The sequence below is a fragment of the Patagioenas fasciata genome, chromosome 12 (genome assembly GCF_037038585.1).
Source record: "Patagioenas fasciata isolate bPatFas1 chromosome 12, bPatFas1.hap1, whole genome shotgun sequence".
Taxonomy (NCBI): Eukaryota; Metazoa; Chordata; class Aves; order Columbiformes; family Columbidae; genus Patagioenas; species Patagioenas fasciata.
In genome coordinates, this window is record NC_092531.1 from 11,135,197 (window position 1) to 11,151,374 (window position 16,178).

At 43.5% G+C, this 16,178-nt stretch overlaps 2 protein-coding genes across 5 annotated transcripts; both read left to right on the plus strand.

Moving 5' to 3' along the window:
• Positions 1–1,694: 1,694 nt before the first annotated feature.
• Positions 1,695–6,610, plus strand: TM2D3 (TM2 domain containing 3). 2 transcript variants are annotated; one of them, XM_065847431.2, is made up of 6 exons: positions 1,695–1,812; positions 2,648–2,746; positions 3,533–3,690; positions 4,236–4,410; positions 4,996–5,071; positions 6,268–6,610. In XM_065847431.2, the coding sequence occupies exons 1-6, from the start codon at positions 1,725–1,727 to the stop codon at positions 6,431–6,433; spliced, it is 762 nt and encodes a 253-aa protein (XP_065703503.1). In that variant the 5' UTR covers positions 1,695–1,724; the 3' UTR covers positions 6,434–6,610. The 2 variants fall into 2 exon arrangements, with proteins under 2 accessions (XP_065703503.1, XP_065703504.1); XM_065847432.2 differs by having other exon boundaries at positions 2,651–2,746.
• Positions 6,611–7,502: 892 nt separating this feature from the next.
• MAPDA (N6-Methyl-AMP deaminase) lies at positions 7,503–15,799 on the plus strand. 3 transcript variants are annotated; one of them, XM_065847429.2, is made up of 10 exons: positions 7,503–7,602; positions 9,085–9,215; positions 9,741–9,801; positions 10,059–10,146; positions 10,696–10,777; positions 11,470–11,596; positions 12,293–12,373; positions 13,351–13,489; positions 13,932–14,032; positions 14,910–15,799. In XM_065847429.2, the coding sequence occupies exons 1-10, from the start codon at positions 7,549–7,551 to the stop codon at positions 15,099–15,101; spliced, it is 1,056 nt and encodes a 351-aa protein (XP_065703501.1). In that variant the 5' UTR covers positions 7,503–7,548; the 3' UTR covers positions 15,102–15,799. The 3 variants fall into 3 exon arrangements, with proteins under 3 accessions (XP_065703501.1, XP_065703502.1, XP_071669960.1); XM_065847430.2 differs by lacking the exon at positions 7,503–7,602 and adding an exon at positions 7,640–7,786; XM_071813859.1 differs by lacking the exon at positions 7,503–7,602 and adding an exon at positions 8,112–8,526.
• Positions 15,800–16,178: the final 379 nt, after the last annotated feature.

Below are 16,178 nucleotides of genomic sequence, written 5' to 3' on the forward strand. Positions count from 1 at the left end.
GTTCTGCTGTGGGGAGAAACGGGGCTGTGGGAGCGGAGGAGCCGAGGCTGGGCCAGGCCAGGCGCCCCAGGGGCACTTTGGTTTAGTCTCTTGCTGACCCCAGGTGATAATTATTTATGTTGGGGTTTGGTTTTTTTTGCGTGGGGTAAGGCACAGCTTCATTCTTTCTGAATTTATGTTCGCGGGCTGCAAATACATTGGTGGCTTTGGAAATCTCAGTGAAACAAGCACTGATTGATTTGGTGTGTTAATTGGATACTGTGAAGGTGATTGCCAAGAATGAAGCTGAATTATTCACCGTACCGGTGTATGGAAAGTGTTTTATTTTTTCCTGTTTGCTGTTGGTTTGGCTTTTTTCCTAAAGCAAACAAACCTCTGAAAAAGCTTTGTATGTAATTTGTTGCTGTATTTGGGACACTGAGAGTGCTGAAAAGGCATGGATGACAATTTTCATTTTAAAATGCAGCATGTTGGAATTTAAATTGGCCATATTTCTCTGATTTGTTTGTGCTTATGAATGATTTTAAAGTTATTGTTGCAGGCAATTGAATCATATTTTTGGAGAGATTATATTTTATCACGATTTTTTCACTTTTATCTGCTCTTTTTTTAGTTACAAGGCTTGGAGAGCATTAAGTGTGTTACTTAATTATCTAAGCTATACAGTTGTAGTTGTTACGATTTAAATATCACTGAAATGTGGCAGAAAATACCAGTTGGTGCATAAATCCTATACAAATACACAGCCAGTGTTTTGCTTGTACAGACTTGAGTTCAATAGTCTTGGGTGTGGTTTTATGTGACCATTTTTACCAACTGCTTAGCCTCCTGCTTTCAGAAGAAAAAGGAAAAAAATGAAGAAACAAGTGCTCGAAAAGTGTGGAGGGTGTTAATATTTATAAATAATATATTTTATATGTAAAATGTCATCCTTTTATAGACTGCAGCCCACATGGGACATGTGCTGTATTCAGATTGTGCAATTACCACCTTTGGTGTGGGTTTGTTTGGGGGTTTGTTGGCGTTTTGTTTGTTTTTACAGTGAATTTCTGGGTTTAGCAAATATAAGACTCTTAGCATATGTGTATCTATGCTGTCACCATTTAAGTTTTCAATGACCTGCAGCAATGAGAGAGTTCCTTGAATAATATGAATTAGTAGAAATAATACAAAGTTTTCTGCAGGGATGAATATGTAGAGAGGACAGATGGGCCCAGGAGGTTCAGAACAGCGCGGTGGGTGACAGGGCCGAGCGTTCAGGGGCTGGTAGAGCCGGGGCGGCGGGGGCGGAACCCTGGGACGCGCTCCCAGGCGCCCCCAGAGCCCTGCTGGGCTGTGGCTCCGCCCCCCCGGCTCCACCTCCAGAGCCAGCTGGGCCGTGGCTCCGCCCCGCCCCGCCGTGGCTCCGCCCCGCCCCGCCGTGGCTCCGCCCCGCCCCGCCGTGGCTCCGCCCCGCCCCGCCGTGGCTCCGCCCCGCCCCGCCGTGGCTCCGCCCCGCCCCGCCGTGGCTCCGCCCCGCCCCGCCGTGGCTCCGCCCCGCCCCGCCGTGGCTCCGCCCCGCCCCGCCGTGGCTCCGCCCCGCCCCGCCGTGGCTCCGCCCCGCCCCGCCGTGGCTCCGCCCCGCCCCGCCGTGGCTCCGCCCCACCCCGCCGTGGCTCCGCCCCACCCCGCCGTGGCTCCGCCCCACCCCGCCGTGGCTCCGCCCGTTCGCGGCGGCCGGCAAGATGGCGGCGCCGGTGACTGTACGCACCCTGCGGAGTGTCTGCAGCGCCGCGCTGTTCCTGTCCCAGCTCTACGTGCTGTCCGGCCGCGGTGAGTGCAGCTGCTGCCGCTTCGCCCGGGCTGTCCCGGGTCGAGACCGGGCGGGTGGGACGCGAAGGGCGGCAGGGGAGGGAGCTGGGGAGGGCCCAGCGGGGGAGGCCCGGCCTGCAGGTGCGCGCTGCTCTCCCGAGCGTCCTCCGCCCACCCCCGGGGCGGAACGCGACCCTGGGTCGGCGCCCGTGTCTGCTGAAGGTGCGCCGTCCCTTCCGTGACCGGGGCACAGCAGCCGCCTCGGGCCCGGCCGGCGTTAACCGTGCGCGGAGGGGCCGGCACCTGGCGCTGGAGTCGGGACAAATAACGGGCCGGGCCCGCTCCTCGGGGGCCGCTGCCCCGGGCCCACAGCCTGTGCTCTGCTCGGCAGCGCCTGCGTGGGACCGAGGGGGTCCTGGGGCCGCGGGGGTCCTGGGGCCGCGGGGTTGGCGCAGGGACGAGCGGGAGCGGGCCCGGCCCGAGCGGGCTGTCGGCCCATGGTCTGCTGTGTGACACGGCTGAGCGGCACTGCGCCGTTAAATGGTTTGTCCGGTGACAAACACCGTGTGAAACCCGCGTTCCGAGCAGCGCGCTTTAATTCTCATGGGGCAAAAAGAAAGACCGAATTGAAATAAACGTGGTCCGTGTCTAAAAGAAACGATTCAATTCCAGTGTTTGTTTTAATGCTTAATATAAACACTCTATTATTTATAGAACAGGAAACCAGATTTTTATGTTTTTAATGCCCATTGCACTTTCCACTTGTAATTTCATGTCAGCATGCTTAAATGAAGCTGTTTCTGAAGGTGGATTTTATTCTAGAAATATCGCTTTCTCCTTTTTTTTTCTCTTGCAGCAGGATCTTTGATGACCACAAAGCATGCCCAGCCACAGTCTACATTTGCAAAAAGCCTAACTTCAACAAGCACAAATACTCCTTATTTTAAAGCAGCAGGTATAATATTTTGTTGTTCCATTTATCTTTCTTCTATGGCCTTTTTCCTCAGTGTCTTGATTTTAATAGTAAAGTTCTTGAATTATGTCTTGAAACCCTGTACATGTTTTCAGTGCTAAAAGACATTACAGTATGTATACCATGTTATGAATGTCCTTCAATGACCTTAACAATTGATTTGGATTATATAACTAGAAAATTGGTCTGTATAAGATCTTAAAACCAGGTAATGATGAGCTAAACTGCTGTTGTGGTTCACGCGTTTTGTACCCTCTCAGGATGGTGGAAGTTCTTGAAAAGCTCCTGCAGTCTGGAAGAACTTGTTACTCTTCCCTATCCAACATAACTACACTGTTTGTAGCTTACTAAGGGGTCCACCAGGACTGCCTGAAACACTGTTTGTGCTGCTCATGCGGCAGGTGGTTCTGAACACACACGGACAGCAGATGGCTGAGCCAGCTGCTAACGTAATAGACCTGCACTAGAAGTAGGTTACACGTGTCACCTGAGCTGATCACGTCCCCTGGGGACACCGCCGGCTGAGCTCTGAGTGGCCCTGTGGTGACACCCCTGCGGTGACACCCCTGCAGTGCCCGGCAGCTCGCTTGACTCACACAGCGGTTCCCACAGCACATGCTTGTAACGCTGTGCGACAAGCAAAGCCCTTTGCGCATCAGCGGAGGAGGGTGTGTGTGTAGATGTATGAAAGGAAATACATATATATTTTAGACCATATGGCTTTTTAGATTTGATTTTTTAATTTTATTAACGTATTTCACCTTTCAGAAAGTACAGAAATTCCATCTTACGTGACGAAGTGTCCCAGCAACGGGCTTTGCAGTAGGTTGCCACCAGACTGTATGACATGTAACACAAACTATTCCTGTATATATGGGAAACCGGCCACTTTTGATTGCAGAGTCAAGCCACATGTTCATTGTGTCGTAAGTAACCTGTTACTTTAAAGCCCTAATTTTAGTGCTTTGATTAATGGTATCTTGTCATAAAGTATAAAAAAATTGGTTTCCAGGTTCTTAGTCAGGTTTGCAGCTCTCTGGTACCCATAACGTGGCTCGACTCTAGGCCATCGCTGCAGAGGTGGAACCTGCCCTTGTTTTCCTGTGTTGCACTGGACCTTTTTGTTACACAGCTGGGTGACTGAGGTAGAACCTTTTGTTGGCCAATCAAAACTGAACCAATTTGAGAGTGGGGAGGCTGAATGTCTGTCAGAGGTACAAACTGATCTTGCAGGTGAGACTGAACGAGTCCTCCTTTTGGCAGTAGTCTTAGTAGTAATGTTCCACTGTGCTCTAATAACTCTTCATCACTTTTTAAATGTCGATTTTTCTATGGTACTTGACTTCACAGAGGTAGCAAAGAGGGTAATTGCTATTTTGGCCAAAACGTCTCTCTGTAAAATGCAATTTGATACTGCACTCTGTGAATCTTTTTTTACTACTGGTGAAGTGCTAATGCTGTCCTTTTATAGGATCAGAATAACCACGAGCAGGAGAACTTTACGATTAACATGACGTGCCAGTTCTGCTGGCAGCTTGCGACGACGGATTATGTATGTACCAACTCCACAAGCTGCATGACGGTTTCTTGTCCGCGACAACGATATAATGCCACTTGCACAGTGCGGGATCATATTCATTGCCTGGGTAAGGTGGGCTGAAACATTCTCTGAAGAAGCTTTTTTTCTTTCTCAGCATTTTTTGTAATGGGTAAATACAATGATTGTTACTGTCCATTGCAGTAAACAGCCTGCACCTTGATTAATCTATTGGGTTTTTTTAATAGTTACATTTTAGTTTTTAAACATAATAGTGACATTTAACTATAAACATTGGCTTCTAATATTGTTGTGTACCTTCACATGAGAGAAAATGGTTTTGTTTTATTTTTGTCTACTTCTGTGAATTAAACGAACTTGGACACCACTAATAGAATCAATATTAAATGTCTCAGTAGGATAACTTAAAAAAATCCTGCTGGTTTCACTCGGCTAGTTTAATTTTCACCTTTTCCTTTGTTCAGTGACCTTGCATGTTTTCTGCTGTGGGACAAAGGTCGATGAACAGAGACTGGAGGCTGTATGTGAGCCTTTGTGTTGCCAGTGTTGATCTGAATTAGTGTCAACCGTTTTAGATCCTTGTTGGAACAACACAGTATCTTCTTGCTTCTCATCTTTTTGCTCACTATGTGGCCTTTGTTACATTAAGGTTTCAATGTTTTCTCATGTTTAGGTAATCGTGTTTTTCCTAAGATGCTCTATTGCAACTGGACTGGAGGTTATAAATGGTCAACTGCCTTGGCACTAAGGTACACAAGAACTACTAGATAATGTCAAGCTAAAATACATAATATTAGTAGAAATGGATTCATTGCCTGGAAAATCTTCAGTTTGTGTGGTTTTCTGCTTGGTATTTTTAAATGGTGTAGCAAATAACCAATATTTCATGTAGTCTAGCTTAGAATTTGGAGGCATAGGATGGCTAAAGATCTTATATGCCCTGATACTGGCTGTCTTCAGCAGAGAGAGCCTCAGAGAAAACACACTTTCTGCACCAAATGCGCTTTCTTCAGAGCAAATGCCAGTGATTGTTGGGCTTCGCAGCATGATCTGTTTGAGTAGAGAGGACTTGGGCTTTTGTTATTCTGTATGGTGTCAAATGAGATACAAATGCTCAAAAAAAATCTGCAGATCTTTTTTTTTTTTCTCCTAACTTTTTATACGGTTTAAACAATTAGGCTGAAAATTGTGCAGGTTACTTCTCAGCATGTCAGGTCAATGCAGCTGCTGCTGAACTCGGTGCAGTCACTGGGCTGGCTGCAGTTGGTACAGCTTCCTTCCCAGGGCAACTAGGGAATGCCTTGAAACAAAGTGTCTTGCTTTTTAAATCATTAGGGAAGAGACCAGTGTAGCAGGATTGAATGACACTCTTGAGGTTATTTTTGGAATGCTAAGCCATTAGAGCACCACAAGAGCGATTTGAAAAGAACTGAAGTTGTTTTGGTGGTAAGACCTTTTTCATTAATGTGATAAATTAGGCAGTAAGTATTCCTGGAGCCAAAGATACAAAAGACAGTGATTAAGCCAGCGATCTAACACGCTTTCCTTTATAGCAAGAGTTACTCCCTCTGCCACCAGCTGGAGAAACTTGCTGTGGCTCGACTGCTGCGTGTGGCTGAATTTAGTGTCCGGGTGTGATTTTATAGCTTGTTTGTTGTGGTTTTTTGTTTGTTTGTTTAGTTTCTGCTAGCTTAGAAAAAATTGAGAATGTTTTTATTGCCTGTCATGAATGAAAACCTGTCAAGTCCGTGGATAGTATTAATTAGCTAAGAAATAGTGCTATTCCATCAAAAACTTTCTCATTTAAATGAGCTCTTTTTGTACACAATATGTATCGTATCTTGAATTGATCATCAGCTTGTAGGTGTGTCAGAAAGAAGTGTGTACAGATACTCGAACTGAGCTCCGCTAATGATTACGATGAATCGTGTTTTTATTCTTATAGCATCACCCTTGGTGGATTCGGTGCTGATCGCTTCTATTTGGGCCAGTGGCGGGAAGGTCTGGGAAAACTCTTCAGCTTTGGTGGACTTGGCATTTGGACACTCATTGATGTGCTGCTGATAGGTGTTGGCTATGTGGGGCCTGCGGATGGTTCTCTTTATATTTAAATGTGGGTGCAATGTGTTTCAGAGAGAAGAAGGGGCTCTAAATGAAAGAATGTAGAGATTTGAGCCTTTAAGGTAGAATGAAGAACAACTGTTCTTTCTGTGTGCATACATTTTAATGTACAGTATCTGTACTTAGTTTGCCTTTAACTAAGGTAAAATAAAAGAGTGGATCACTGAGTAAGTTGAAATTGGTTTTCTTTCTTCTGTGGACATGGTATTTTTCTATGAAAAAGGCTGAACAGCTAACCAGACTCCCCACTGTGCTTGAACTTGGATGATCTGTCAAGCACCAAAAGAGATGCAAGCCAACTTGAATATTGAGTTGTTAAATTCAAGCATACAAATATGAAGTAAACTTTAAAGCTAACTTCCCTAAATATGTAAGTAATTTTGTTTTTCATATTTGTGGGAGGATAATTTATTTGCCTGAATTACTCTAGCAGTGTGTAGATCACCATGTTTTATGATGTTAATTACATTAATCTCTGTTTTGGGGTATAGCAAGAGCTAACATCTGCTTAGCGACTTGTTCACATAAAAGTGTGGGGGTTTTAGAATTAGATTGTGGTAACACTAAAAGCTGAATATGAAATAATTGAAGTAGATTTTAGGATTGTTCCAGAATGTCTTTGTTCTCGTTGGGTTTTACCTGCATATCAGTAAGAGGTGCAATTTGAATTTGCATTCTTGTGCTAGCAAGCTTGCCAAGTTAATTAAAGGGGGGGGGGAGGGAAGGTGGTGTCATTATAATTGAGGTGTGTATCCACTTCTGAGTCGCTCAGGAGATGCTGTATGAAAGCGCAGTGCCGCTGGCGCGGAGGACTCGGTGCGTTCGCTCGGTCCCCGCGGTGCTGCCCCCGGCCGCCGCTGGTACATCTGCACATCTGTCACTGGAATAAACGTGAAGCTTTAACGGAATTGAATAGTGAAAGTGTTTTGTGTGGCTTGGCCTTCCGTCCTGCCGCTCCGCTGGGTGGCGGGGGGAGCGGGGCGGCTCTGGCCCCGACCCCGACCCGGCAGCGGCCCGGGCGGGGAGCGGGGGCGGAGCGCGGCTGGTGCCGGTGCCGGGGGCGGAGCAGCCGCCGTGCCCCGCCCGGGGCCGGCTCAGCGCAGTCATGGCGGCGGAGCGGGAGCGGGAGCTGCGCTTCTACCGGCAGCTGCCCAAAGTGGTGAGCGGGGCGTGGCGGGGACGCTGCCGGCGGCGGCTGGGGCTCTGCGCGGCTGCGGCGGGCGGGAGCGGGGCCGGCAGCGCGGCGGCACTGCGGACAGACACACAGACGCGCAGCTGCTGTTTTCTGAGTCTCTAGCAAACGCGCGCTTTCCTTGAGGTCCTTTACCCCGCAGCAGAACGCGGTAGGTGTTGGCCTGTCCAGCTCGTTTGCAGCTCTTGGTGTGTGATCTGCTTCCAGTTAAATCACCCGAGCATGAGCTGCTTCTCTCTCGGGGCCTCTTTCGCCCCCAGCCCAGCCCAACAAGCCTGTCTCGGATAACGCTTTTGGTTTGTTTGTTTTCTCCCGCACGTCCCGAGGGGTGTGCCTGACTCCTCACGTATCCGCGCTATCTTCTGGTTCGTGTTACTGCGGGTTTATCGGTGTTGCCGTTCAGAACTTGCAAAACAGCAAACGGCACGTACTCGGGCACAGCTGGTGCTGTACACACACAGGTGCGCCATCAAAACCACATCAAATACACCGTCCTTGTGTTCTCATGCTGTTTTTCAATAAGATGTTTTTCAGGGTTTATTTTTAATGTATAACTGAATTCAGTGAGGTTTTTTGCTTTTAAGAGTCTGAAAAATTTAATGTAGTAGCTGTAGTAATAGATACCTGGCTTGTCTTCCAGAAGGGGTGAGCAGCCATAGCTCCTGGCGTTTACTTGGAGTTGCGCACCTTCACGGTTCATGAGAATCTGACCCCTTTTCCTCTGCTTGTGAATTTAAGACTTTAAAAAATGGGAATATGAAATCTACTACTTTACAAAATTAAAATTAAATCTTGAAAAAGTTACAACTTCAACATGTTTTCCAATCAAAGGCTTGAAGAAATACTTCTCTGTTTTTTCTTCTCTCAGTGAGAAGGGATGCATTCAGGCAGGTGACTACACAGACGCTTTGCAGATACATTTTGAATGGGTTGGGAGGGCACTAGGGACCTGCTCCATATGTCGGGAGCCAAGAGATCAGAAGGAGCAAAGATGAGACAAGGAATGGAGCTGAGGATCGTAGGTTGTCAGGAGAAAGTGGGGCAGAAAGCGGCCTCGGACAAAGAAGGGCAGTCCCTCCCATGCTGTGAATTGGCAGAGGTAGCATCTTGCTGGCTTTCTGGTGTGCATTAAAACTTGAAACTATGAAAGAAAGGCGAGTGGACAAATAGATGTTGCTATTTTCGAACAATGTACTCATACATTTAACTTGCAGCGGATGGGGAGAGAGTTCTCGAATCCTTATTACAGGTAATACCGAGGCAGCTGTTGGGCTCCTCCTCACCCGGAGCTGCATGGCTCCAGTTATTAGCCAAACACAGAGCTCACTGTCACTTAGTTTCAAACTCGGGGTGAACCACTAAGGTGGGATACAAGAGCAGTACCACAAACAGGGCGTTGGAGCCATCCTTTTCACCAGACACCGAGCCACACGATGGGCTTTTCTCTAGGAACTTCATGCGCATTTGAACGGCTGCATCAGCTCTGCCACTATGAAGAAGCTTATGGCCCAGAAACCAAACCTTCAGATCCAGAATGGAATGACCATGATTGACAAAGGAAAGAAAAGAACCTTAGATGAGTGAGTATACACGTGTGTGTGCGTGGTGGACGTTGACCGAGTGTCTTTTCCTTAGTTCGAAACAGAGCAATGTATGGCCTCATGCACTTGCCTGCAGAAAATGCATATTCAGGTTTGAATCACCATACAATCTGTTAGATTTTTTGCTGCCTGTGTCTATACAATAACTTCTTAGATGTTTGCAAACTAAATGGAAATCTCATGTTGATTAATTCCCTTTGTAAAGGATGGAAATGTTCACGTGTAGCATATGCTCTTCAGAGAAAATGGATTTGTATGGTTTCTTTTTTTTGGAAACTTCATGTTTTCCTTTGTGCTTAGAAAAGCTTTGTGGTGATAAAAACTGCTGCAAATGCATTGTTGCCATCTAAAATCAGAAATGGCCATTCAGCTGGTCTGTGTATTTTAAGCTACAAGCTGGTGAATTGAGCATAGTGAGTACGTTTCCAAAGTGCACATTTTTTTTGTCAATACTCTCGTACTGTTCAACATCTGTTCAGTTAATTTTTTAACTTTTTATTTTAGATGTTTTCAGATGTTTCAGATCATCTATCAGATCACCACTAGGACTGAAGATATTTTACTGGTAAGTTAATTAAAAGTTCACTTAAAACAAGTAAGCAATACACACAGTCAAAATCAATTGGATAGACAGCACTGGCTTCCAAGTAACAATATCAGCAACAATCCCTTCAAGTGGAGGTCAGAATTATTATTGTAAAACACATTAATTTTTGCAAGTATTTCATGCCGAAAGATATCCAGGTCTTTTAATTGAAAAGGAAAATAAAACCAATTATAAGCATTGCTTTCATGATGTTGAATACACTGTTTCTTAATCAGATAACTAAAGATGTTATTAAAGAATTTGCTGATGATGGTGTCAAGTACCTGGAATTGAGGAGCACTCCTAGGGAAGAAAAGTCCACAGGTACAATCTGTTCTGGTCTTTAATTTGTAAGTCTGATGTACTATGAAACTCGGGTATGACCATGTTAATAGCAAGTAAAAACAAATTTAGTTTGGTCAATAAATACACACTTTCAATACAAAAGCAAAGATTTAACCAAGTAAAAAAATGTCACTTTACTATTAGATTTCTGGGAACAAAAACATGTTGATTATAACTCTACTACTATTCTGAGGTTGCTATTGTTTTTAATAGCTGATATATTTTATTTTTGTTACTTCATTTTTGATTTTCTTTTAGATGTGGTTTCATAGAAACACATAAGAGAAGTCCTGTTGCTGCTCTCTGGTCACACTAAGTTACTTTCAGGTGCTTAGGAGAAGGCTTAATTAAAAAGTATGCTTCAAAGTAAAGCTATATTTATAAGGAGAATTAGAACTATATAGATTAAAAGACTATGGACTAAAATCAAAGGTGCAAAATGAAACTTAGGAGGCTAGAGAGCTGCATGTGCAATATAATAAAATTAATTCAAATCTATTTATTCCAAATGTGTACATGTGTTTGTAGGTATGACCAAAAGGATGTATGTTGAAACTGTACTTGAGGGTATAAAGCAGTGTAAAGAAGAAGGCTTGGACATAGATGTCAGGTAAATAAAGCACACGGAGTACCCCTGTTTCAAGGGCTGTGTAGTCTGATGCTCGGTCATGGTTTGCAGAGAGGTTTACAAACCATCAGCATAGGAAAGAAAATTGTGCTTAAACTAGGTAATACGGAATGGGAACAGGCAACTCCTTGGAAACCTGAATTTTTATCTTCCTTTTTTACTAATGGAGAATGAAACTGAGTAAAGCTTATGAGATCTAAGACTGTCCATTCTCTGCAACATTTTCAGGAAAAGCAGTGTTTTTGATGGAAATTGCATTAAAGATGCATTTTTTTTCTCAGCCTGGAGGTATTGCAAAGAACTTTCTTTGTACAAGCAACCTGCTGTACAAACTCAGTGCCATAGTCAGTACCAACCCTTGCTAGAGCTAGTTGGGGAAGCCCAAGAAGTCTCCTTGTTCAGGTGTGCCCCTCTGGGAGGCTGCAGGCAGCAGGTGAGCCCCGTGCCCCCTGCCCGCCCCCTCACCGTGGCTGTCACATGTCACGGGCTGGCGCGTTAATCTCGTTTGTGTCCCTCTGCACTTTGGGAGCTGCCTTCCTCCAACAGGTTCCTGTACAAATACTCTCTATACTCAGCTGTGAAGGATGTGAAGTGCCATTTTTGTTGGTATCAGATTTGTTGGTCTCCTGATATTACAGCTTGTATTTAACTTAATATGTACATTTCTGCCCTAGATTGTTAATAGCGATAAATAGACGAGGCGGTCCGGCAGTCGCTAAGCAGACTGTTAAACTTGCTGAAGAGTTCCTGCTTTCCACTGATGGGGTTGTAGTAGGACTTGACCTCAGTGGTGATCCCACTGTAAGTTTTTGTTTTATTTTGGTCTAGTTTTGAAGATAAATGTACAAGGTTTTGTAACAGCACGTGGTTCCAATCATTCTTTGTTCTTACAGGTTTTTGTCCTATGTTTGTTGCTAGTTTGAATGGATTGTTTGTAATCGTGATACCAGGTTCATCCCTGTTGCTGCAGGCGACAGGCACTCCAACAAAGACTCGATAGATCCATATGTGACACTGAAGAAAGAGACACTGAGAAGTCGTGTTTGTGGGAAGTGTCTGACACCAAATTGTCCCAGTCAGATTGACTGGATAAAATTACATAATATTGCAAGTTGACACGTTTACATTTTATTTAGATGCACCAAATGCTTATTGCGTGTTAAGAAAGCAGAAATGTTTTGAGTATAGCTGTCAAGCTGCAAGGAAATGGCTCTGGGTGGTGGCTGTAGAAAGGATATCGAAATCAAGACAACTGGCTTGTCAGTGTTGGGCATCATCTGAGCTACTGACGTTTGACCAGTTTGTCTAATTTGTTCCCAGAGAGCAGAACATTCTGTGACTTGCTGCATTCAAAACTGGAGTAGTGGGAAAAGATAAATAATTCAATGTAACTGTATTTGAATTAAGCATTTCAATATTGCTAGACTTCTTAATTCTTGTAAGAGGAGGAGTTTTGTAAAACAAGCTGTATAATGGTGATGTGTTTCTGTCTTCAAGGCAGGACATGGTCAAGATTTTTTGGAACCACTCTCAGAAGCAAAAACAGCAGGTCTAAAGCTGGCATTGCACCTTTCAGAGGTAAAAGTTTTCTTTAGTTGATCCTTCTCTGTAATTTCCTTTTTATAAAAGCCTTGATGAAAGTAAAATTAACTTCTGTGTGTTTTGAACTTCTCAGGCTGAAGTAGTAACGGTTTGGGGCACTATGACAAGAGAAAACAGGGAGAAATCTTCAACAATCTGTTCTGAATCAGAGCTGACACATTATTTCTTACTGTACTATGTCTATTGGGGGGTTAGGTGCAAATTTGAAAATTAGTTGTATTCCAAGAGATCTATTGTTTTCTTCCTGGTATTTCATCAGAAGTCACGTATAGTAACACTTGCATGTTTTCATGGGTAGTTCCATTAGCTCTGCTTGTATCAGTAGAAAGAGTTGGGCTTCTCCATACAATCTGCTGAAGTGGTGGCTGAAGTTTGCTCTGACAAGTCTGATAAATACTGAGAATATTTTTGTTTATTCAGGAACTTAAGCATGATATATGATGTCACAGGCCTTTTTATACTTGTTTCATTAAGAAGGCTTTTGCAGGATATTCCTGCATGTTTTTCTGAAAATTTGTTTCTTAATGTCTCAGTGGTCTTTTGTTTTTGTTTCATTCTTTGGTTGGTTTTGGCCTCTTGCAGTTTAAGTTCTCCATGCACCATTTTTTAATCCCTGTGTAAAGCAGGCATTAAAGGTCTTCTTGCCGGGGTAGTTTTGAAACTGAAGCATACAAAGCTGATTTGAGGCCTCCAACTGAAAGTACTTCAGCACCACAAATAGTGATTGTCTTGTTTTTCCATACCAGTTCAGGATGATGGCTCCTTTGGTTTGTAATTCCACGTTGAGAGTCACCTTCATGCACTACTTCTTTCCTTACAGGGTAGTAATGCAGATATTTAGTCTCACCAACACTTACTTTTGGATATGTGAACATAGAACGTGAAGTCCATTGTAATTATTTAATGCGCTGTTTTATGCTGCCTTGACAGAATGTCACGTACATTCTCTCTAGATTCCCAATCGAGAAGAGGAGACCAAAGTTCTCCTGGGCCTGCCTCCTGACAGAATTGGACATGGAACATTTCTCAACTCCGCAACAGCAGGCTCAGAAGAGTTAGTGCCACTTGTTCGACAGAATCGCATACCTATTGGTAAGAAAATGGCTTGGTCATCTCTACATTTCACAACACCGTTCGTACTGCTGACTGTAACTCTGATTTGTCTTCGACCAGAGGTGCCTTAGAAAAACGTGTTGGTGTATGAGAGAGAATTGCCTGTAGAGGTGCACTGGTAATGCTTTTGACATATTTGTGGCAGCAGATGAAAACAAAACTAAATCATAACTTCTAGGTACTGTGCAAGGCCGTGTGGTGTTTCTGTATAGGGTTTGCAAGCTCCCTACATTTTACACCCAGCCAGTAGTTAAGAAGAAATTGATTGCCAGACTTTCCTCAGAAGATACAACCAAATATTTGAACCATAGAAAATCAAAGAAACAACAATAGCTGGTTTTAATTTTCATTCAGGAGCAAATAAGTCAATTAATGTGTCAAAACCATATCTTTTGATACAAATACTTGGTTTTTTCCTTAGAACTTTGCATGACATCAAACATCAAAACTCAGACTGTGCCTTCCTGTGACAAACACCATTTTGGATACTGGTACAACATGGGCCACCCTGCAGTGCTTTGTGTAAGTTTTTTTTATTTTAAACATGTATTTAGGTCAAGAGCCAAACTAGTCTGAAACTGGAGAAGTCTATCTCCTTCTATGGATCAGAGCTGACTTATTAGCAGTTTCCAACCTTGCACCAAACCATCTGCTTACAGGAAATCATAATGTTCTGTTCTGTATTTCTCTTGGTGTTATTGTAAAGCAAGACCTGACAGATTTCTCTTAAACATATTGGTCCAATGCCTGCATTTGAGCTTGTGCTTACCTGGCTATTTATTGTGTTGGATGAGAGTTATTGAGTTCTCCTGACAGCTAATTAAGGTCCTAAAATGTTGAGGTGCCAAGTATTTTGCTGACATTGGCAGGATTTTACTATCATCCAGTTGGTTTAACCCCGATAATCTGTAGCATTGTCCAAGTGTGTGTATATATATTAGAGTGTTGTGCTTGTTATTCAAATAAGCCTCAATCCTTTATTGTGTAAAGTATTTATTATTGATCTTGAACTCTGTTGTGTTGGGTGAAAAATAATTAATGATTAGAGATTATTTCTGAGATTTTCAGTTGTGAGAAGTGTAGATAACCAATGAAGTCGCATAAGGAAGCAGTTTACCCATAAAGGCCTATACAAACAGTAGTAGAAGGAGGAGATACTTCAGTCTTCAGTGGAATGGGACATAGTTAGCAATCCTCCCTGTGGGGACACGAGGACTCTGAGTTGCAGATGGGCAATCTTATTAACCCTGAAATAATCCTAACTTGCTCCTTTTAGATGAATGATCTTTAAAATTGTGAAACAGCAAGATAAAACTGGTTTGTGGTGTGTAGAAAAAAACCCTTTATGATGTAGAGGAACTAATTCAAACTCTTTCATTTTCTTTCAATTTGACTCCAGACTGATGACAAAGGCGTCTTTGCAACAGATCTATCGCAAGAGTACGAGCTGGTTGCAAAAACATTTAATCTGACTCGATCGCAGATGTGGGATCTTTCCTATGAATCGATTGACTATATCTTTGCTTCAAGTGTGGTAAAATCAAAGCTAAGGGAACAGTGGTGTAAACTGAAGCCAACTCTGTTTGATTAATCAAACAGCTGGGTGTGTTAGCTTAGTTAATCAGCATTTTTTAGTTAAGTCCTGGCTTTTTTCAGACTTCAGGTTTACAGATGCAGCCCATAATCTGCTCCGGTGCAAAATGATGACAGGAATGTATCCTTTGTTAGTGGGGACAGAATCAAGTGTTTGTTCCTAGTTGGGAAGGGCTCTCAACCAATGACTAAAATCCAAATGTGTCATCAAGTAGTTTCTCTCCAGCTGATACAACATGTCTTAAAAATAGTTGATATATGTCATCATAGTACAAACATTTGAGAGTCAGAACAGAATAAAGGCACATCTGTTTGAGTTTACAATGTCTCTGTTGGCCAAGTACTTTGTATGGTGTGTATATTTGGGGTTTTGTATTATTTTTAAACATAAGTTTTGAGCTATTGATTAAATGTGAAGACAGAAACAAACTCAGCAAGAAAGAAATATGTCTCGAATTAAATATTGCATCTGTTTTTATTGGCATTCATGTGTGACTGAAGCTTGCTGTGGATTGTGTAACATACGTGGCAGCGCCTGGTGATGCCCTCAGCACTGAGGGTATTGAGACAAAGTTAAGGATCTTTAATGCCTTAGCGAACTGTGAGCTACTTAGGGCAAATGCTCTAGCTCTTAAAGTGCTTTCTAGAATTGCTGTTTGTTTCTTGTAAAAAAGCAATAAAAATAGCTTAAACCTCCGTGTTTTCAAAACCACTCCTTCCAGTGTGCGTGTTTGAGCTGTGCAGGAGAGCAACAGCTCTGGGCTGCTGCAGGACGGGGTCTGAGAGCAGACGCTGCGCCTGGGTTCGCTCTGCGAGTCGCAGTGCCTGCGCACCCATAGTTTGATACTGTCAGAATATATGGGAACATACATATACAACAGTATCCAACACTAGATATTGCTAGCTAGTGTAGGAAGTATCCAGAGAGAAGTTATCTCGTTCTAGAATGCTTTTACATTGATTAATGAAAGAAGCAAAATTCGTGCTCTACAAGGAATACTGAATATAAATAGAATGATACAAAAGCTGTTCATGACCTCTGTTTTGGTCTTTTTTAATAAAATCAGCATGAAGT